The sequence below is a fragment of the Physella acuta genome, unplaced genomic scaffold (genome assembly GCF_028476545.2).
Source record: "Physella acuta isolate Inbredline_101_S28 unplaced genomic scaffold, ASM2847654v3 ptg000384l, whole genome shotgun sequence".
NCBI lineage: Eukaryota > Metazoa > Mollusca > Gastropoda > Physidae > Physella > Physella acuta.
The window spans coordinates 206,453-230,783 of record NW_026731903.1 but is presented as its reverse complement, the minus strand read 5'-3'; the positions used below and the strand labels follow the sequence as shown (position 1 = coordinate 230,783).

At 35.6% G+C, this 24,331-nt stretch overlaps 1 protein-coding gene across 1 annotated transcript; it reads right to left on the bottom strand.

Moving 5' to 3' along the window:
- Nucleotides 1-4,222: 4,222 nt before the first annotated feature.
- LOC131942039 (hybrid signal transduction histidine kinase D-like) lies at nucleotides 4,223-5,638 on the bottom strand. Its single transcript, XM_059301701.1, has 2 exons — nucleotides 5,017-5,638; nucleotides 4,223-4,308 (listed from the first exon to the last, which is right to left on the bottom strand). Exons 1-2 carry the CDS (start codon nucleotides 5,636-5,638, stop codon nucleotides 4,223-4,225), a joined length of 708 nt encoding a protein of 235 aa, XP_059157684.1.
- Nucleotides 5,639-24,331: the final 18,693 nt, after the last annotated feature.

Genomic DNA, 24,331 nt, shown 5'->3' with positions numbered 1-24,331 from the left:
GTTGTTGTTTTTTGTAAATGCTATTCCTTAAACATTTCATTTTCTAAACTGAAAATATTTTTGTTAAGATCAGTGTTAATAACATTTTAAAAAAAAACATTAATAATTAGAATTGAATTCTAACCCAAAAAAATAATAATAATTACTGTAATAATTTACAAAATAAATTTCATTTTTATAGGTTTAATTTTAACATAATTAAATTAATAGCGGTAAATTTTAAACAAAAAATAGATCTAAATCTTAAATAGAGATAACAAAACTATTTGTTACTAAATTTTCAAACCTACTCAACACAACTTAGTCAAACGACAAGTACATGAGCAAAGTATATGCGCTATGTAAAAAAAAATAAACCTTAAGGTAAAATGCTGTTAAATGTCCTAAAAATGTGCAAAATAAACATAATTTATTCAGCTTTAATAGTACCAACATTCGTCGCTAAAACAAGTGATGACAAGATTTCCAACATATTATTTTCCTTTTGTTTTTATTAGTTTTTATGACGTATAATGTCTCATTAAAAAAATATATATTCTGGGGCTGGCATTGTAGATATACATATGTCTACAAGTTTGGTAGAAACTCTTGTTAAAAATTGGTCAAAATCAGATTGTAATATTAGACCCCTGGTCAAAATCAGATTGTAAGATTCGACCATTGGTCAAAGTCAAAATGTTGTCAAACTTTTGACTCCCTGCTTTTTTCATCTCACAAACGCGTACATGTATGTGCATAAGCTTTAATCACTGCAGACACAATAGTAACAGTGTTTATCTATGGTCTGTTTGATGTAGCACTATTTTCTCTAGAGTCACCTTGTAATAATTGTCAATTTGTACTTAAAAGACTATTTAACTTTAATTAAATATTAATGGACAGGCAAAAAAACATTTGTCTTCTAGACATTTTGCTTTTTTTCGCCATGGTCTCACCCCCCTAAATGGTGCGCACCCCCCTCCCTCCCCCCTCCCCCCCCCCCCCCCCCGCCCCGCCCTCGCTACGCCTCTGATGTAACGGGTCTAGCATCTTGTAGCGAGATGTGTTGATAAAAACCGGGAAAGGAATTCATTTTAAAGGCTTGACGTCCTTTACTGAAGAGCCCATATTATTGGCCATCTAGCGTCAGTGAAGGCCGCATTAACTATCAAATTTCAGTTCGGGGGCCAGTTTCTTCCAGGCATGTCTTTAATTTTTCTGGGCAAAGTTCCTCAGCAATCACGAACAAACGATTTTTCCTTGGACAAAAATATCTCAGCGGGCCGGATGAGATTACCTCGCCGTAGTTTGGAGACCCCTGATTTAAACAACAAGCCCAACTTCGTGTATGAACTGGACTGTGGTCTCCACTCTCCAGATCAGCGGGTGCCACATTGTGTTAACTTAACGATGTCTATTTCAAGTGGCATGTCTGCAAGTTTTAACTAAAACTACGTCTAGCCCACCTTTTCAAACATTTTTTTCCATTCATATAGACTTCTCTCTCAAACCCGTAAAAAATTGGATAAACTGTGAAAACTATTCAACATAAAATTATCATGTTGATAAAAATAAAACTGTATAAAAACAAACAACTGTATGGTGATTTTAGTACTGACATAGGGTGACATGTGGGGGTAGCGATAATGGTGATACCAGGGTCACCAAACACCGCTGACGTCATCTTTTCCCCGTTGAAATCTCCGCCTTCAAGACCCACGGTAACAGGTGTACGGTCTAGCCCCCCTCCCCCTCAACCCCCACCCCCACCCCTTTATCTCCAACAAGACTGACTCCGGTTTCCGCCCTGCCTTCATCAAAAGCCTAAGTTATTGTGCCCGCTTCCATTCCCCGATAAGACCCGACCGCCATTATAGATAAGGGACAACGCCGAAAGGAAAAGAAGCGACTCCGGCTATCAGTTTTATTATCCCCCGTCCTTAAGCATCATCAAGAGGATGGGTTGGGGGAGGGGGGGGGCTGGAGTGTGAGTAGCACGTACATTATATATATATATACGATAGTCGGCAAATTAGCCCCCCTGTTGAATTAGAATAAAACTTGGATTGGAAATCCCGCTGAGTGAGGAAAAAAAAACCTCTAATTCAACTTTTGGCCCCAAAACAGAAAAAAAAGTATATTTAAACAATATTTTTAAATCGCTATTTAAAAAATCATGGATATATAATTTAGAAGGTGGTTTTAAATGGCATTTTGATCGGGAGGAGGGGGGGGGATTTTAAGTTTTTCGTATTTATTGCTTTTTTTTAGCGCATGCGCAAGTGGTGTCAAAATTTATGTCGATTTAATACAAAAATAGTGTTGGGGAGGAAGCTAGTCAAAAATGTTGACTCTAACAGTACATTTAACGGGGGTGGGGGGGGGGGTGTTATACCAATGTGTCCGGTACTACCACATTTATGGAATCTTCATAAACAAGAGGTTTTACGTTATAGACTAATGCAATTCGCTTTTGTTGGTATGTTCGAGCGGTAGACTGCACGTACAAGTAATCTATGTGCATCAACCTGTGGTTCGACTCCGCGAAAGTATAATGTTCAATTAACCCTTTCAAACATTTAAATACATTTACTGAAACTGTTGAACTAAAATTGAGTTCGGTTCATCAGCAAAAGCATTCCATGTGTTTCTTGTAATTTTATTAAAGGGCAAATAAATATTATCATTAATAATGATAATAATAATAATTTCTTATTATCATGATCATTATTATAATTATTGTTGTTATTATTATTATCGTTATTATTATTATTGTTATTATTATTATTATCGTTATTATTATTATTATTATTATTATTATTATTATTATATCATTATTATTGTTATTCTTGTTATTATTGTTATTATTGTTATTATTGTTATTATTGTTATTATTATTATTATATCATTATTATTGTTATTACTATTATTATTATTATTATTATTATTATTATTATTATTATTATTATTATTATTATTATTATTATTATTATTATTATTATTATTATTATTATTATTATTATTATTATTATTATTATTATTATTATTATTTTCGTTGTTTTTTATAATCCACTATTACAACGATCAATTAATTTTCTTCGGATCATTTAGTAAGTTAAGAAAATAACCTTTAAGAATCAAGTAATACATTTTTGCTAACAGATTTTAATTCATTTTAAATATTCTTAACAGTTTTTTTGTCTAACAGTTACTAAGCTTGCAGCACTATTACTAATTATATTAAAATAAAAATTTTAATTAGCCCTAACACATTGTGTTATTGCGTTGCTAATTATGTATTTAATTTAATGTTGAATCATTTCACTCAAATTCAATGTGTCCTTGAACGATCAAAGCTTTCACTATTATAATTCCTGGAAATTATTTTGTTATTACTATTGTTGCTATTGTATATTTTTTATCGATGACTTCTTTCCTTTTGATCATTTGACGGAATGATTGGTAGCTTTGGCTTTACATTTGTAATGTTACAAATGGCTTTGAGTTTACACAGTGATGAGTACATTTTAATCAGCAGGTAGGCCTATTAATTATTATATTTATAAATGTTTAGCTGAGATGAATAGTGTTCGGAAAATCAGTGATTGTCTTTAAATTTAAAAATATGAGTATTAAAATTGAGTGTTATATCGGTGCCCCAAAATAAATAAAAGTGCCGGCGAAGACACTTTTTTTTTCGAAACCCCAATATCGGATGTCCTGAATGTTAATTAAGTCTGGGTCCAGCCAATTAACCTTTGAACCTCAAGACGTGCCAACAGTGGTGAGCACGAAGATGGGGTAGAAAATAAAACACCTCAACGCGTGAGCTGGCTAAACATAGGGTTTTTTAATGGGCTATATCTATACCATGGCCGGATGCTAACATAATGTGGGGGTGGGGGTGATAGCCCTGGGGGTGTAGGGGTGAGGTCTGTGGGGGCGTAGGGTTGGGGGTGGGGGTAGACAAGGGATCGGAGGGTAAAACTTTGCATAGAATTAAACCAAATAAGTACATTTTGTCTGAAATAAAAATGTCTTAAGTACAAAGCATACTAGTTTATTTGTAACTATTCTTACCGTAAATCAAGTAAAAAGTATTGAAAGTGTAATGTAATGTAGTTTTTGTGTGTATTTACTATTAAAATGGTTTATTTAAAATGACAACTTAAATATTGAAGTTGTAAATAATGTGATCTAGAAGATGTCAAGAAACTTGTAAACGAAGTTGTCTAGAAAGTAATCAAGAATCTACCAATGAATTTATCAAGAACTTTCTCATGAAACTTGTCAAGAAAGTTGTCATGAAACCCGTGTCAACGAAGTTTCCTAGAATGTTTTCAAGAATACTATCTATGAAATTGTTAGGTAAGCAGTCAAGAAATCTATTAATAAAGCTGCTAAAGAAAGTTATTTTAAAAAAAACTGTCATTGCATTAGTCAAGAACGTTGTCGTGAATCCTACAAATGAACTTGTCCAGAAAATTAGCGAGAAACCTGTCCATGGCATTGTCAAGTAGCAGTCAAAAAAATCTATTAATAAAGTTGTCAAGAAAGTTGTGAAAAGACCTCTCATAGCATTTGTCAAGAATGTTGTCAAGAAACCTATCAATGAACTTGAGCAGAGAGTTCCCAAGAAACCAATCAAGACATTTGTCAAGAAACCAATCAAGACATTTGTCACGAAACCAATCATTGAAGTTGTCACGAAAGTTGTGAAGATAGTTCTCACCCCCCTCCCTTATAAACAAAGTTGTACCATGTACACATACAGGGTTTAACAATGACAACATATTGACAACATATTGACAACATCTTGACAACATCTTGACAACATATCGACAACATGTTGACAACATATTGACAACATATCGACAACATATTGACAACATATTGACAACATATCGACAACATATTGACACCATATTGACAACATATTGACAACATATTGACAACATATTGACAACATATCGACAACATATCGACAACATATTGACAACATATTGACAACATATAGACACCAAACCACATACTCACCATTGTTGTTGTCATCATGGCCGCTCATATCCCCTCTGCTCACCCCGGGCAGAAACTTCTCCGTGTGTATCAACATATTGGGCGTCTCCTCCGGCGTCCTACCGCCCCGCGGGCTAGGGGGCGTCACTTTAGGCATCCCCGTATGATCCCGTGGGGACTGCGACCCCATATCCGGATACGACGAATTATTATTATTATTATTGTTGTTGTTATGGTAATGATGGAGATTTTGCCCCATTGAAAGAGAATTTCCGGTTTCCATTCCGGAGAACATATGCGGGTTTTGAATATTTCCGGGATTCCCCTGCCCGCTGATGTTCATCATACAAGGTTTACTGTCAATGTTGTCGTCGCTCTCCTCGCCTTCCTCGTCATCGGGGTCATCGTTAAGGCTGCAACTGTTCTTCTTGATGTCCAGCAGGTGGGTGACGGAGAAGCTGGGCTTGCCGCTGTAGCCAAGGAGGTTGGCCTGTTGGTAGGCGTGGTGCAGCTTGTCGAAGCTGGGGGCGAACGGGTAGTAGAAGTTGCCGTTGCCGCCGCTGTTGGCGATGCTGTTGGCGCCGTTGGTCACGTGGTGGAGGTGGTCGTGGGGTGGGGTCGCCGTGAGCGCGTAGCTACTCATCGTGTGTGTGGGGGGGGGGGGGGTATATTGGAAGTACTCACACGTATTTTAAATTAAAATAATCACAGGCCAATTTTTGAGACGATCCAGTTTAGCTACGTAGATCAAATATTTCAGAACAATATGATTAAAGTGAAAAAAAAACGTTGAGAATTGTAAAGAAATTGTCATGGATGTTGCGATGCCTTTTCTGTAAAATCTTCTAGAACTTGTGGATGGAACATTCACCTTTTGAACATTAGCATGGCTGCAGTCTCAAACTGTAAAAAGATTAAAAACAAATTAACGAAACAAAAATTAATTAATAACTAAAATTGTTAGAACAACGCGCTTAAAGCCAAGGAGCGGGATAGGAGTTTCTTTAAAGGTGAAGAGTAGCGAGGATTAAGTCACTAATTTATTGATGAACATTTTTATAGTGGTGGGAAATAAGTGACTATTTCATTCTTTAACTTTTTTATAGTAGTGTGAATTAGGTCCCTATTTAATTCATTAGCTTTTTTATAATGGTGGGAAATAAATACCCATGTAATTCATAAACATTTTATAAACAGAAATTTTATAATTATATTTACACGCCCCCCCCCCCCCCCCCACTGATATTTTTTAATCTAAATTTTGCTATATTTTAAAATCATTTTTAGAATGATGTTATCTCTCTAATAAATTAATTAGAGCATATTTACATGTCATTTTGTATGGTTAATAACCCATGACTGACGTTTACTTTAAACTACAACATAGCTTTTGCAACATTATGCAGTTGCTATCCGCTTATGGTTGTTATTCAAACTATGTAGCCTACACGATATGTGCAAGATACGATTGGGATACGGATTTATTTAATGCAAAAATTCTCTAAAAACCAACGAATTCTTTTTTTTAAAAAACGACAGTTCATTCACATTTTCAGTTCATCACTAAAGCTCACTCGACACATTTTACTCTTTAAACGAATAAACTTGCAGAGTTTGTTTCAGGCATCTCTTTTCTTCGGAAAAAGGGGACACAATGTATAATTTATATAGAAAATATATACTTTATATATATATATATATATATATATATATATATATATATATATATATATATATATATATATATATATATATATATACAATTTTTATATAGAAAATATTAACTTTAACTTATATAAATATATACCCGTATAATTTTTTTATGTAGAAAATATATACTTCAACTTAAGTCCGTCTCGACCCCCCCCCCCCTCCCTTACCGCGGAAATGTAAGTGTGCTCCCCAAAAGTTTCAAGAGACCCCTCCCTGGAAAAAAAAAGTAACACTGTTAACTTGTTTAATTTCATAATTATACATCGTTTAAATAAGAAAACGAGGGTGGGGAGGTGGGGTCCATAGATCTATATTTTTTTTAAAAATTCTCTTCTTGTAATTATCAAAACGAAGCTATAAGCCCGTGCACGGCAAGTGAATATTGTTAGCGTGCCTTCAAAACATGGCGTCGAGAGCGTCTACATAATTAGCTGCTCTTGTGTCACGTACGTGATATAATAAACGTGACAGCAAAACACACCCAAAAAACGATATCGATTTCGATTGTGTTTTAATAGCGTAATTACTGCTAATCGAACCACTGATTATATTGCAATAATTAGTATAATTTATGCGTGTAAATATTTTATCAGATTTTTCTTTCCGTTTTTTTGTATGTCTGAGATTTTTTTTAATACGCGCGTAATTTTTAAAAAAAGGTGGTCGGGGAATAAAACGAGAGGTTTATTAAGCTAAAGGTTTTGGGTTCAAATCCAGGTCAGCAACTTTAAATCTACTCTTTTTTTACAAAACAAACTCGTTGACATTGTAGGTCATGTATGTTTTCGATCTCCCAGCGAAGTGAGTTGTGTTCACCTGATCGCTCTCGGATAGAATGAAGATACTGTTGAGACAGAGTTACGACCAGCCGACTATACTAGAAACGTACTTTACATCATTAATGGCGTCAAACTTGTTGGACTCTTGAAGGTAAAAATTAAACTCCCCATTCATACCAAAAGATCTAGTGGCCAGATGAAGTTCATGTTTCTTGACCTCGGCATATGAAAGGATTGTCTGGTCAGCACTACTACTAGTCACGTGTACTATCCCTAACGTGCGTCAGGTACCCATCAGAGCTGGGTGGACTCAGACGTACTGCTATCAAGCCTTTACTAGATCATGTTGACGTTCAATAGAATTGATAAAATTGTAGGAAAATAAACGTGTGCCAGAATAGCGAATATTCAGTTTCTATAGCATATGTGATGGTACTATCTACCTACCAATCTGATAAATATATATGTATATGTTATATATATATATATATATATATATATATATATATATATATATAAAGTTACATATTTATGTATAGACCTATATATTTAACCACGTATATGTGTCGGTATCTGTATCTTGTATAAATATTATATACTCATAGGACCTATAATATATATATATATATATATATATATATATATATATATATATATATATATATATATATATATATATGTGTGTATATATATATATATATATATATATATATATATATATACATATATATATATATATATATATATATATATATATATATATATATATATATATATATGTATATATATATATATATGTATATATATATATATATATACACACATATATATATATATATATATATATATATATATATATATATATATATATATATATATATATATATATATATAAATATATATATATATATATATATTTATATTTATATTTGGGGGGTTGGTTATCTGGTTGTAAACAACAGTTTAGCTCACTCATCCGTGTAATCAACATAAGGATCTGTCTATTTTTTTCCCATTCCTATTCAGCTGTCACTCTTCTTTCATTTCCTCACAACTGCCCCCCTCCCCCACCCTTTACCCCACACCCCTCACACCCCTCAACATCCCCCCCCCCTTCCACAACACTATAAAACAGTCGAGTTATTCCATCTCGACATTGTCAAGGGGAAGGGGGTGGGTAGAGAGAAAAACAGAAGGAAAAAAATGGCTGTCGGTTGTCCTCGAGACAATCTTATCGCATACGTCATCATATCGTGTGTGCACATAAAACGTTGACACGTTACTTACGAGCACATGTAGCCTACACACCACTTCTGTTTCTCCAACGTATTCTCTGCAACTTTTCGTTCTAATATACACGAGAACACAGAGATGCATCTGTACATTTTTTGCTCTTTCGTATTTTATTACGTCATAAATGGATTACTTAGACAAATATATAAATTTCTGATTATCAGATTAGGGTTCTATTCGGTTAGCCGTACCCTGCTTATCTAATCTGACGTCAAAGATAAGGATTTGGTTAAGGTTTGGGCTTGAAGGATTAAAACGATACTGACGACTTAATCACGATAGCATTGGAATTCACTGTAGAGGGTTTAGTAGTCCCAGGGGTAGGGTGAGGGTGGCTGGGGTAGGGTTTGGGGGGGGGGGGTGGAGGGAGAGGCTTTCATTTTACTACTACCAACTGCTTTCTAGTATAGAAAATAATTTGGGCGTTAAATATTAATATTATAAGGTAGTGCTCGTTTTTACAAATAAATACTAAAACGAACGATTGTGGGAGGGGGTGCAGTGGTGTCCAAAAATAACCCATGATTACTGTGATGTGGCAAAAGAAGAGTTAACCTGTTTTTGTGACCTCGGTTAGTGATGGGATAATGTGTTCAGCATAATACCCAGACGCCTTTACTTTCCCTAACGTGAGCCAGGTACCCATCAGAGCTGGATGATGTATTGCGGATTTGAACCTGGATTCAAACTCGCGACTTTCGGGTTAGCAGTCGTATGCTATACCATTCGACCACGCCGTGCCATATTTCAAGATAGGGTTATCCAATTTTTGTGTGAGAATATCCATACTAATGTATCTGTTGTATATTATAGTTTGTCCTGGGCGTATTAGGCTAAGCTTTCTCATAGGTACCGGCTTATGTCTTCTTTTGCGACCTATCCAAAGATGTATCAGTAAGTTCTATGTCTTAAACAGAAAGCGAGCATAGGGCTAAAAATAAGAAAAAGAACTAGACTACGAGTGAAAAAGCGATAGAGAATGCAAGAAACCAACAGATTATATAGGATTGAACACAGCAACCGGTACTTAGAAATACAACACTATACTGAACCCGAAAATAATCTAACTCTGAACTCATTTATAACAACATGGAAAGTTGTTTAAATCAACATATATAATACCTATAATTTTAAAAACAAAAAAAAACGTCTAACAGCAAAATAAAATAAAAGGGGGGGGGGGTGACCAAAAATGTAAATAGACACAAGTTTGATGAAACCATGGTATGGGAGTCAATGCGCAAAAAGAGAACATAGCTATATATTGCTAAATGAAAGGTTTAACCTTTGGTCAAGAGGTAGGGCGTGGGATTACTACCGCAATAGTCCCGAGTTCGGATCTCCTGGAAGATTAAACTCTTTACCCCGCGACAGCAACCCATCTAGGAAATTTCCAGAAAATAAAAATTGCTGCCTTGGGTGGACAAACTCACTACGGAAGTAAATTTAAAAAAAACAAAGACTTAGGTCGGAGTCAACGGGCCATATGGCGTATAAACAAGTTGACACGCAATACTTAACTGTGTTGAAGGAATTTTCCCTTCAATATTACAAACGAGGAAGAATAAATTATAGATCTAGTTTGAAACATTATCTTCTCTCCACATTTGGAGTCCTACATTTTGCAATAAATTAACTTACCAGTTATAACAGTGATAAATTCTGACAAATCCAAGAAATTAATAATTATTACCAACTGTGGAGTAACTCAAATGACCCCCCCCCCCCCCCCAAGTTTTTAACCTTTTAACTTATACAAATCACAATACATCACCTATCGTATTAATTTTCACTATTCTGTAGATACACAAAAAATTTCTTTTCTTAAAAACTGTAATCCGGAAATGTACGATGTATTCACTGGCTTTTACCTACAAAAGGACTTTTAGTAGTAAAATTAAAAAATAACCCATTAATTATATAACTCCTGCATAGTAACAAAAAAAAATAATTAAATAGGATCGCCATAACGCACAATCATTGAGTCCACTTGCAACAGGCTCATATTTAATTTGGTGTCGCATACACCCCCCTTCCCCCCCCCCTCCAAAACAGTTCCAGACTATTGGACTGCTGTATGTGTTTGATAAGAAATTTCGCATTCATCAGTTACTCAGCGGTCAAGCAGTGAATGAAATTGTGTCAATTTGCAATTTCCCACGACTGTGTCACATTCTCTACCCTTTCGGTTTCACTATCAACAGTTAGGCCTTCACTATCAACAGTTACACAAACATTGGTGTTCGGTGGAAAAATTTGCATCCCTTTTTCAGTTGGTTTAACCTCTTCCCCTCCCATCTAACAGTATAGAATCAACGTTCACGATATGTTTATGTAGAGTCAAGTATTCATCACACTTGATGTAGAGCTGTTTTTTCTGCTACTGATAACAGAAGAGTAAACAAAAGACCCTAGTTGCATTAGGATACATTTTCTTTTTCATCATGATCAGAATTGTGTAAACGTTAAATACTGTTTTATGGGACAGCGTGGTAGGATGGTAGAGTGCTTGATCGCTAACCCGAAAGTCTTTAGTTCGAAGTTGAGTCAGGACTTGAGTATGTAGAATCTCTCTGAGTCGTCTCAGCTCTGATGGGTACCTGAATTACGTAAGGGAAAGTAAAGGCGGCTGGGCAAATTATTGACCACACTACCCTTTCATATGCTGAGGTCAAGAAACATATAAACTCTACCTCATCTGTCTTATGGATTGTTAGATCCGAAAGGGGAACTTTAGGTCATATTTTACCACACAACAGTGTAACCCCCCCCCCCCCCCCACCCACCCACACACACACACACACATATACTTCTATGAGCTTCTATCCCACTCCCTTCTGGGCAATAAACACTTGAAGGAAATACTATTATAAGATATTAATTTTTTGTTTATGTATATTTTTTTACTAGTTCAACATGAGCTTTAATACCCTCCTTAATTATTTTTAGTTTTATTGGACTTTCTCTTTAAACTAAAACTAATTTATGATCTACGGAACAACAAATCCACGATATGAACAAGTGCTAAAGTAATGCAAGTAAATCCACTACATTTTATATTAACTAGTTGGTAAAATAATGTTTAGAGTTATAGAAAAAGACATTAGGGTTAGGCTTTTCCAAAAATAAACAGGATGATGATGCGCAGGATGGCGTGGTCGGGCGGTAGGGCGCAAGACTGCTAACTCGAACCCCTAGTTAGCATCCCGAACTTGAGTCTGTAAGGACATCCCAGAGTCAACCCAGCTCTGATGGGTACCTGGCTCACGTTAAGAAAAGTTAAGGCATACAGTGGCAACATTGTCACTTCATATGCAAATACCACAAAAACAAGTAAACTCTACTTCTACTGTTCTATTAACCTTCAGGTCAGAGAGGGAAAACTTTTACTTTAAGAGGTCGTGCACATTATCTACAACACACAGACACACACACAAACACACACAGACACACACACAGACAGACAGACACACAGACAGACAGACACACAGACAGACATACACACACACAGACACAGACACAGACGCACAGACACACACACAGACACACACACAGACAAATGGTTAACCCACCCCGTACTGCATTTAACGTATTATAACAGTTCTTTCTTGTTGTTTAGGATTTAAAGTCCGTTTTTATTCTTGAGATGACATCACAGACTACAGTTCCATAGACCACCACGCCTCATTCTACTATTCTACAGAGGCGTAACTAAGGAAGGTGGGTGGGGCGGCCGCCCCGGGCGTCAAACATTAAAGAAATTTTAAAATGAAGCTTTTTCGGAGCTGCATTATTGAATTATACTGACAAATTTTAAAAAAATAGATAGCCACTTTGATTTACTGACTAATTTAACTATTTTCTACATCAATTGTTCTTTCTATGAACACCTCCCACCCCTATTTCATTTGTGTGTTTTTTTTTTTAATAAGTAAGCGTTGAGTACATTGTGAAGAATGTGTTGGTTCTTCATTAAAAACTTACTTTTGTAGATTACGATATCGCGTTAAAAGACTATATTTGAAAACTATGCGTGTAGAATTGTTTTTTCTCATTCAGCCATTAGCCACAGGAGATATATCGCAGAAATTAGAATGTCTGTTATATGATATTCTGCTATACTAACCCTAACCATAACAAAATGTTGCAAAATTATCAACCGCATTAACTCTCGAGGTTTATATATTTTTTTTCAAAATAATACACGCACACGAATAATTAACTAAATTTTATATACTTATGATATTCTGTACATACATAGACCACTATTTATGCATTATTATTATTATCTGACATGTGTATAAATATTTTTACATATTATACGTAGGCTATAAATAAATGATTAAATAGATTAATAAATAGTTAAACAGATATATTCTACAACATGCAATAAAATGTATATATGTGTATATATATATATATATATATATATATATATATATATATATATATATATATATATATATATATATATAAATTATTCAAGGAACATCTAAGGTTTTAATGATTTCCTCACTCATTAGATAGTCAAGTCAAAAGTTACAAATTATATATATATATATATATATATATATATATATACATATATATATTATAATATTCATTATAATGATTATAGCCTACACATATATATAATTTTATGTATATATAATTATATATAAACATATATATATGTATATATATATATATATATATATATATATATATATATATATATATATATATATATATATATATATATATATTTGTATGTATAATATATATATATATATATATAGATCTATATACATTTTGTGACTTTCGACTTCCTCATGTGTGAGGAAATTATTAAAACCGTAGATAAATTATTACAACTTTGTAAAATTACATATAAAGTCATACATACAGTCATAGCTGAGTTGCCATAAACTTGACGCGCAGTATAAAAAAAAACTTTTGTTTTAAACAGCGCTTAATGAGAACCACTAGATAAAATAAACCGATCCATTACCAACACAAGCACTGAAACTAGTGAGTGAGACTTTTAAAAAAATAAAAAATAAACCAACACGGCGACTCACCTACGTGTGCACGTGAAATCCTCCACCCGTTTCCAGTAGTATCCTGTTAACAGCTCGTCTAAAGTCCTGCCATTGCCACACATCCGCGGCTAATATACAGGCATTCTCGCCTCGTATCCAACAACAGCGTAAACAAACACTTCTTTCGGTGGGAAACTATCTCCGCGGTGAGTCCTTCACCGTGCGATACACCAAATCCTTCTTCTAGTCTAGATCTTTTCCTGTTAAGTTGCCTTGAGAACTAAACTCAAACTTATATCCTTTTTTTTTACACTAAAAAAAATATCCTCAGAAACAAAGGGAGATTACTAAACTGTAATATAGAAAGGGAGGTAACTTTTTTTTAAAACTAGCGAACGGGTTAGCGTACTGTAGATAGACTCAGCGGAGTGGCATAACAATAATACTGAGCGTTTGTTATTCTGTTATTTCTGCCCCCCTGGCGGCGACAGTGATTAACATCGACGAGAAAGTGTGTTATCCCCCCTTCTCTTTACAGTAAACTTAAAGTTCGTTCGGGGGAATTGTCTGCCCCTTGTAAACCGCGGCCGAAGAACTTACCAGCCCAGAAGCGAGTCATTCGCGAGAGTGAGTAAAACTCAGGTAAAGAAAACAGGGCGTCAGCGGGCGACGTGGGGAAAATAAATGAGTGAGCAAAGGGAAGGAACTGAGTCTTGGAATGTTCGTGTATGAGAAATGGTTTCTCTGGTATTGTGGGGGGAGCTTAGGTGACTGGCAGGTATTGTTTTCAGTCGAAGTGAGGCTTATGTAGATTTTTAAATCCGTCAAGTTAATCCTGGCTCCGCCCACTCTGTTGCATTTTGTTTCTTCAATAAATTAAAACAGAATTTACTTCAATCAAAACATTGTGTTGCTGAAATTAAATAAGTTTTCAAGAATTACTTCAGTATAAAGTCTCAAGAAAAGAAAGCTAGATTAACAAGGTATTTGTTTCACGGCGTGTATACAAATAGGTATAGGGCAACGAGGAATAAATAAGGTTGGTTAGTTAATTGGCATGACGAAGACTTCAACCAGTGGCGGATTAATATGGAGGGTTAACCGGGCAGCAGTAAAGAGGCCCTGAATTTTAATTGTCCCGAAATGCTTTATAGGTATAAATATCTATAGATAATTTGATCAGATTTTTGCTCTAATGATACCATGACGAATGCTACCGGCTTTAACAGTTTTCATGTGTACATTTTTTTAAATGTTGTAGTCTTGAGCAGTGTATGTTTCATGTTACAAACTACATCAATGATTCGGACTGCAAACGACTTGGTATGGGACGAAGTGGCCTAGCGGTAGAAAGCTGGACTGCTAACCCATTAGTCTCGAGTTCGAATCCGGGTTCAAGTCAGTAGATCGTTCCTGAGTCTACCCAACTCTATGAGTACATAACTTACTTTAGGGTAAGTAAAGGCGGCTGGACATTGTGCTGACGGCAATATAGCTTCATATGCCGAGGTCACAGAAACAAGTGAACTCCACTTCCCCAGTAAGACCGTCAGGTTTGAAAGGGAACTTTACTTACAATACTTGGAGTATTGGCGTTTCTTGTTATCAACGCCAGCTAAGTATTCTAGGTATAACTTGTTCGAGTTTCAAACTATTCGGGCCTGAAATTCTTCGCTGACTATAATGATGACTCGAATTTCGAACAGTATCACAAATAGATATTTCATCAGGTGAACATGTTTAATTCTGAGTGATTAGTTAGATAGGGTCACATAACTTGAGGCTTATTTCATAGTCAATCTTACACACAGATGCAGCCATACAAGCACACACATACATACATACATACATACATACATACATATTTATATATATATATATATATATATATATATATATATATATATATATATGTATATGTGTGTGTATGTATGTGCTTTTGTATGTATGTTTGTATTTAATGGCAATATACATTATTTGCAATGTCTAGATAATAAGATATACATATGGTATTATAATGCTATTTTTTAAGCATACATAATGTTTAGTGTAGTGTCTGCACTGTTTATTCTAACAACAAGGCCAGGCTACATTTCACATTTACACAGCCAACGATGTCTGCTGGTCAACAATACCGGTCAGACAACTCGGTAAGATATTGCCTAATTTAACTAGACCAGTTATCGCCCCTACTCGTTCAGTTATTTCCCTTATTTATACCAACAATGTCAGCTATTGCCGCAGTTAAACTATTGCCTATGTGATACTTCCTTCCTTATATATATATATATATATATATATATATATATATATATATATATATACAGAGAGAGAGAGAGAGGGAGAGAGAGAGAGATGGTGGACACTAGGCCACTGGGCCACTGAAATAAATATACTCTTCTTGGTGAGACCGCTACTTTTAAACCCCCTTTTTGAAAACAATGAAAGGTAGTGCTCGTAATTGTTAAGCCCAAGGTCTATATGTTTATGTTGAAAATAAGGATACCACACCCCACTTCCTTCTGTCCTGTCCCCCGTTACCCCAAGTATATCTCTGGATGTCATAATGAAATATTCATATATGATGTTCACGCAACGTGGAGGTTGTCACGCAACGTGTCACGCAACGTGAAAGTTGTAACGCAACGTGAAGGTTGTCACATTCTCTACTAGTAGGTTACCTTGACTTTCTTTCAAGACCAGGTCTTCCCCTCCCCCGGACAAAATAGAAAAAAATATATATAACTTATATAGAAAATATATACTTTAACTTTGGACCACCTCTCCCCAAAAAGTTTAAGTGCAGGGAAGTAAATCTGCACCCCTGAGAAACTACCCCCCCCCCCCACACACACACCCGTACGAAATAGAGATAAAATATAATTTATGTTGGAAATATATTCTTTCTCAGAAATTTCAGCCTCCCCCCCCCCCCTCACATCTTTTTTTTTTCGGAGAAAAAAATCTGAAAGAAACCCTGACAGATTTCTGACGGTGCTTACACAAAGGAAAACAGTGAATGAAAAAAAAACATGGTCTACTTAATAGAACGAAAATATAGACGAAATAATTAAACAAAGAGTATAATATTTCTAAAAAAAATAGCAACATTAATATACATTTTGAATCAGTGGGGAAAATTTGATAATTTATAACAGAGTGGTGAATGGAGGTTTTTTTAATGAGTTAAAAGGCAATAGAAATTTTATAAATAAAATTAATAAAAATCATGCATCCCCAAAGTTTATTATTTTAAATTGTTAAACTTCCTTTTAGCCATTCAAACAACTGTAGCCACTGTAGAACTTGTTGAATGTAGTATAATTTGTGTTAGACCAAGAACTAGAACGCGGATGTTAAAATGGTGTTTAAAAACATTTTGGTCCTCGGGCCATTTCCAGGCCTCATAAAACTTGTGGCCTACAAAATTTAAAACAAATATATATTTTTTTAACTAATCCATATTAATATGATTTATAAATATCTGTTCCTATACAAAAATAATTGACTTTCTTCCTCGATACTTTTCTTCCCGTTTACGGTGCTTAATTTTGTTATATTACTTAGCCGACCACTTAACACAATATATGTAGCCATCATTTGTATGTATTATCTAATCTTTAACACAGCGCATAATATGAGTTCTAGAAGAGGTTGCCTATAAGATTATTGCCGCATACCTTTCAGCATATTGAGAGTTCTTTCCAGTTCGGCAAATAATTATATATGTTCATATATATATATATATATATATATATATATATATATATATATATATATATATATATATATATATATATATATGAACATATATATATATATATAATATATATATATATATGTATATATTATATATTTATATATGAGTAAGTGTTTGATTGTATGTGTATGTTACTGAGTGTGGAGGTCCTACTCGGGGATGAACACCGGGGCCCAGGGCTCCACCTGAGGCCCCGGGGGTGGGGACAATGGGCATCTAACGAGGACCAGATGGTGGGAACAATCCCCGCGCCCCGTGAGGCCGTTTTATTTTCCTCGCAGGTGAGTACCACTAGGAAATATATTGCCGCAGGAGTCACAGGGTTAATTAGTGGAGCTCACCGACGTGAGGTCGACTCTCTCCGCTGGGTGCACCCTAAAACAATCTGGCCACATTTAGCAACTTATTTGTTTGGACTGTGTGTTATATTTTAAGTTTGGTTTTATAGGATGACAAGATATCTGGCCACATTTAGCAGATTATGTTTTTTGAACTTTGTGTTATATTTTAAGTTTTTTTTTATATGATGACTAAATATCTGGCCACATTTAACAACTTGTTTGTATGGACTTTTGTGTTATATTTTAAGTTTATTTTTATAGGATGACAAAATATCTGTCCACAATAGATATTGTATATTTGTTAGGCGTTGTTCTATTTTGATTTGGGTTTTATCACAGTCTAGCCACATTTAGCAATGTATTTGTTAGTTTTCACAGGCAGCCCAAAACAATCTGGTCAATTAAGTGTTTTACTTGTGGGGGAGTTGTTGGATTTTACGTTGAGCTTTATGTCATAAAAATCGTGTGTAAAGTTGTGAGACATTTTTTTTTAATAACCTGTTATTGTTTTTGTTTTTTTTTTAAAGATGAAAACGTTTTTATTAAGTTGTCAGTATTTCAACGTGTAAACTTAAAATAGAAAATAGAAAAAAATGAAACAAATTGTAAACAAAATTTAACACAAAATTAGCAAACTATTTTTAAAATTGTCTTACAAACAGTTCTGTCCCTTCAAATTATGTGTAAATAAACGGCCATTTTCATTTGATACTTAATTTTAATTAATACCTTTTTAAGACCTGCGGTCGATGCATTTTCAATTACTGACACATAAAGAAAATATTTAAAATCATACAACTTAAATCTCGATTGATGGCTGCGTAAGTCTTCTTATTATCTCCCTTACACTTTCCCATCGCCTCAGTCTTTTACATTCACTTGTTGCTCCCCTTTAAAACCCCGGGCCGGTTGCCTCCCCTTTACGTCTGGCCAGCACCCCTGTGAAGATGTGAGCCAATTTGTTGGGCCATGAAAATCCCAAATTTACTGTTATGCGTCCCTTTTCTATTTCAATCACGGCACGCCACGAGAGCCCACAGACGTTTATAGTACCTGGCATATGTGAGACGAGAAAAAGAATGAGATGAGGGGGGGGGGGAAGCGGGGGAGGTGAAGGGTGGCGTTGGAATTTTATAACCCAACACGGCAGCTTGTAACGAATTTTTGTTTCTCTTTATTCACGGGCGTGATTATTTTAGCTGGAAAGCTGATTGCGTTGTCCTCCCTCGCTTTCTTTTAAATCTCACACACCTTATTCTAAAAACCACCTTTGTTGTGTGTGTGTTATCGAAGTCTTAAAACTGTCGTAAAAATTGGCCTGAAATTCCGAGGGCGTTTCTATCGGTTTGTGAGGCGCACGGAACAACTCCAGTAAAAAGGGCTACAAAGGGAATTAACCCGGTTTGATCAGATGTCCGGGAAATGAAAAAGTTGTTCAAGAAAGGGAGATCACTCACGGGAATGGTTTCTAGTCAGGTGATAATGACAGTGATTGGCTTGACGGGATATTTTCAAATTCTTTGTTATGTCTAACATTTAACTGCTAAAGTTGAGTCAATTAATCTTTTATTTACTCTTTGATTTTTTACTTTTGGATTGGTATCATTCATTACATAAATGTATGAGCAGATTTTGTTTTCATTTCACATACACACACACAAACACACACACATACACACACACATTAAAGTTAAGTAAAGATTAAAAGATTCCTCTTTAGACCTAGCGATCCATTGAACTCGAGATTTTCGGGTTAGCTTTCTAGCGCTCTACCGCTAGGCCACACCGTCCACACACACAAACATGGCTCATGTTTTTTCTAGTCTAGACCTAGCCCATTCGTTCTCTAGACCAGGCATAGTCTATTTTTTTTCTCTAATCTCGGCATAGCACATTTTTTTTCTTTTATACATAGATAGTCCATTTTTTTTCTATTTAACAGACATAGCCCATTTTTTTCTAACAAACATAGCCCAACATTTTCTAACAGACAGCCCATTTTTTTCTATTTAACAGACATAGCCCATTTTTTTCTAACAAACATAGCCCAACATTTTCTAACAGACAGCCCATTTTTTTCTATTTAACAGACATAGCCCATTTTTTCTATTTAACAGACATAGCCCATTTTTCTATTTAACATAGCCCCTTTTTTATTTAACAGACAGCCCATAATATTAGGAAAAAGAATGACAATTTATTGTACAACGTCTGTGCTTGCTAGCGAGGCTACGGGCCTTTATCTCCTTCACCATGAAGTCGCGAACAGTTTGGAAACTGCTGTCTTACATTGTGTTATAGATTGGCTACAGGTTGCTGCTTGTATTCCGTGGAAAAACTTATGTTGGCAAGGGTTCTTACACTAAGATGGCGGGGATTGATTTCATTGGTTGTTGGGGGAAAGAAAGAGAAATTATAGTGAAATCTTGAGCTAATATATGATTCATTTTAAAAAATAGAATTCGTACCAAATTCTTTCAGCGTTAATATCAACTTAAACCTCTTTTTAAAGTGTTCCTAAATATATATATATATATATATATATATATATATATATATATATATATATATATATATATATATATATATATATATATATATATGTATATATATATGTGTGTGTGTGTAAAAATAAAAAAATATAAAATTATAAAGGGACATAATCCCAACAAGTAGACAAAGCAAGACAACTCTAATTTTAAATTATTGTCGAGAACTGAACTGTTTCCATGAGGTCAATGCGCTGACGATGAATTCCAGTCTTAAGCAAACGCCTCTCTCACGGCCACAATGGCAAATTCAGCCGCCCATAACAAATAGCCTGTACCCTCTGACCTCCAAGATTTTCTCTTTGATGCGACGCCACCTTGTTCAACCTCCGTGGCGTGCAACATTCAGTCTAACAAGCGGAAGACAGTGTGCAAAATATATTTGTATATATATTTATTTTATATCTTTATATATATATATATATATATATATATATATATATATATATATATATATATATATATATATATATATATATATATACCATTCATAGCTTACTTTAATAAGATAGGGGAAGAAAATTAAAATAAAAACTAATGTAGTCAATAATTGTCGGCATTGACAGCTACTATACGACCACGCAGCTTAGAATGACATGTGTAAATTGCGTGAGTTGTTTTTGGCTGTTGTGTATTGCAGCCTGATGTGTTTGAATTAAATTTAAAAATTATTTGTTACTTTAGCCGCCAGCGAAATAATGTCCACTATGTAAAGGAAAAACACAAATTTGCAGTTCAGCTTTTATTGTTTTTTTTTTTGTTTTTTTTGTGATGTTTCGTTTGAGTTATGATGGATGTTTTATGTTTTGTTGTTGTTCTTAAATGTTGTTATTGTGGTTTTTTTTTTTTTTTTTTTTTTTTTTTTTTGTCGTGGCATCGCCGGCATAAATTTTTAATGTTGTTGAGGGTATGTGCCTATTTTCTTGTATGGTGACTGGGAGGCGTACCAAGTCAAAACAAACCCATCAAAAATGGTCCAACAAAACGGCCTCGAAAAAATAGCTCCCGTCTTATAGGCTCCCAATAAAAGAGCCTCTATAAAAAATTCCCTCGACAAATAGGCTGCCGAAAAATATCTCCCTTCTCAAGGACTCCCAAGTAACAGGCCTCCGACATTTAGCTCCTGACAAAAGAGCTCCCGCCAATGCGATTCCCGGCAATATCTGGGGAGCCATCTTGTTGCGAGCCAAAATGTTGGTGGTCCTTTTTTTTGTCGAAAGTCTTTTTATCATGAGTCATTTTGACGGAAAACTTTTTGTCGCGGGTCGTTTTGTCGGGGCTGATTTGTCACGAGTTGTTTTCCATGAAATCTTGCCGGGACGACCCCCCCCCCCCCCACCCACCCCCTCCCCCAAAGGCACTAGTTTTATTGCGCATTGCCTAGGGGCAACCGAGAAAGACAACGGGGAAAGACAACGGGGAAAGACAACCGGCTTTATGATGCAACAACTTTAACCGGCCTCCTGGCTTCAATTTGGTGACTGCTGTTTTCGACACTCAAGCTTACATTTCCTAGTGCTGATAGAATTTCAAATGAAAACCTGTTCGAATTTTACAACAGTTCTGACAACCTGTCTCCTAGTGACGTATTTGAATCTAGCAATGCTCGAATGAAAAAAAAAATTCAACATCATTTAATTAAGTCTTTTTATTTTGAATTAAATCAAACACATCCCAAAATAATTTTTTAAAAATATTCTCACCTCCTTCGCGGAAGAGCTCGCTATCTTGTCAAGTCGTAAATTTGATTAAATCATCGCGGATAGATTTCACCCAGCGGATGCCAGAGATTGCTTCCCTTGTCTATGTATTACTGAACGCGATAACGGCTAAGGTATTTAATTGGCCTTATCTCGCCCATGGGGAAATAGGGCCAATTTGGCATACTGGGTGCTTCTTAGTAACCACCGCGCACGCCTGCCGTCAACCACTGTTACACTTTACATGGCATAAAATGGAAATAATTGAGCTGGCAACCTTAATAGGAAAAAAAAAAAAGTAGATCCGGCGGGTTTTTTTTTTCATTAAATAACAATGTTATTAATATGTTACGTATGTTTTTTTTCTCTAAAAGGCTGTTATTTTTTTAAAAAGTAAACATTTGGCATCTACACAGTGGTGGATTTAAGAGGTGATGTTGACTAGGCAACAGTCATATGCCCTATGATTTTCTTGAGTCTAAATGATTTTTTGTATCTATAACAAGAAAAAAAATCTTCGAGTTATAATAGGTTTCTTCCAGGCATCTCTTCGGGAACGAAATGGAATTTATATTAGGTTAGGTTAGGTTTGCTGTCGTCCCTATACTGGGACATAGGCCGCTGACAAAAGTTTTCCAGGCGTCTCTGTCCTGGGCTAGTCTCTCCAACTGTCCACAGGTATATCCAATCTTCTTGGTGCCTTCTTCCAGTTCACGTCTCCAGGTCTGCCTCTCCTCCTCCTGCCCTGTGGATTCCAGGTGAGGGCCTGTCTTGTTATGCTGGATACAGGCTTTCTGAGTGATTTATTTAGAAAATATATACTTTTAACAGTGTCCCCCCCCCCCCCCCCACCCCCCAGAAATATCTAGTGCCCCTCCAGAGAAAAAAGTCTGAAAGAAACACTGAATATGTACATGAAAAACCAAAGGATTTCGTAACTAGTCTATCCAGGATCCGAACTCGAGTCTTTCGCATTACAAAGCTTGTGCTCAACAGCACAGGTCACATGGTAAAAATACACATAGTTATGCCAAAAAATTAATTTACACTAACCATTCCCCGCCATCAACTTACTACAGTGATTTATAAATTGTTTTGCGCGTTGTTGATTGATTTTGTGATTGCATTGAAGATGTCTTAATGTTTACTTTTCCTCTAAGCCCCCCCCCCCCCATTCTCTCTCTCTCTCTCTCTCTCTCTCTCTCTCTCTCTCTCTTCTCTCTCTCCCTATCCATTATTGCTCTCCACTCCCTTGATTTATGTTCCTCTCTTTTTTTTTCTTCCATTTCAATTCCATGTTTCTCGTTTTGCCCCCGTCCTGTGTTTCTTTCATGCATCTCTACGGGAGGGATCCCATATCCCCCCTCCTCCAACTAAATATAATTTATATAGAAAATATTTACTAGTGTCCGCCCCCCCCCCCCCCCTCAACCCAAAAGTTTCAAGTGCCCCTCTTCCCACACAACCTCCCTCCCTGTATATCTGTTTCCTTCATGCATTCCTTTTTCCTACCAATCCCGTCTCACTCTGCCTCTCCGTTATTCTCTTTCCCTTTCTCTCTATTTTATTTCATATTTCTCACTTTGTTTCCCCCCTCTCTCTTCATCCTCTGCATTACTCCCCTCCTTCCCTCCTTCCCTCCCTCCTATTCTCCCTCTCCATCATTTTCACCTCTCATCTCTCCATCACTCTCCTCTACCCCCCCCCCCCCTTTCCCCCCTCCTCCCTCATGTAACCAGGAACAAATCAACACCCTTGACCTAATCCTCATTGACAATCTCGTCACCTCTGCCAGGACCGTGAAATCATACAAGTTTTTCCCCCACTGTCAAAGGGACAAAATCCAAACAGTCTTCAGGGGAAATAAATCCGGAATATCACGACCCATTACCAGATAAAAACTAGACAAATTGATGCCGCTGTTTCCAAATTAAATTTAAAAGCGGCCATTGCGTCAGGTCTAATATTTCATTTTAAAATATATATTTTTTTAGAATTTTTAAAAATTTTAGACTCCTGAATGGAAGGCGTAACCTGGAGTCAGACGCGCGAGTCAGCTTCACAGACGCATTGCAAGCGAGGCGTGAAGGCTATCACAGAGCGACTAAATGGGAAATGACTTACGCTGAAACAATTAATACAAACACTTTTCATTTTTTTTGTGTTCTCTGTAGTAAATA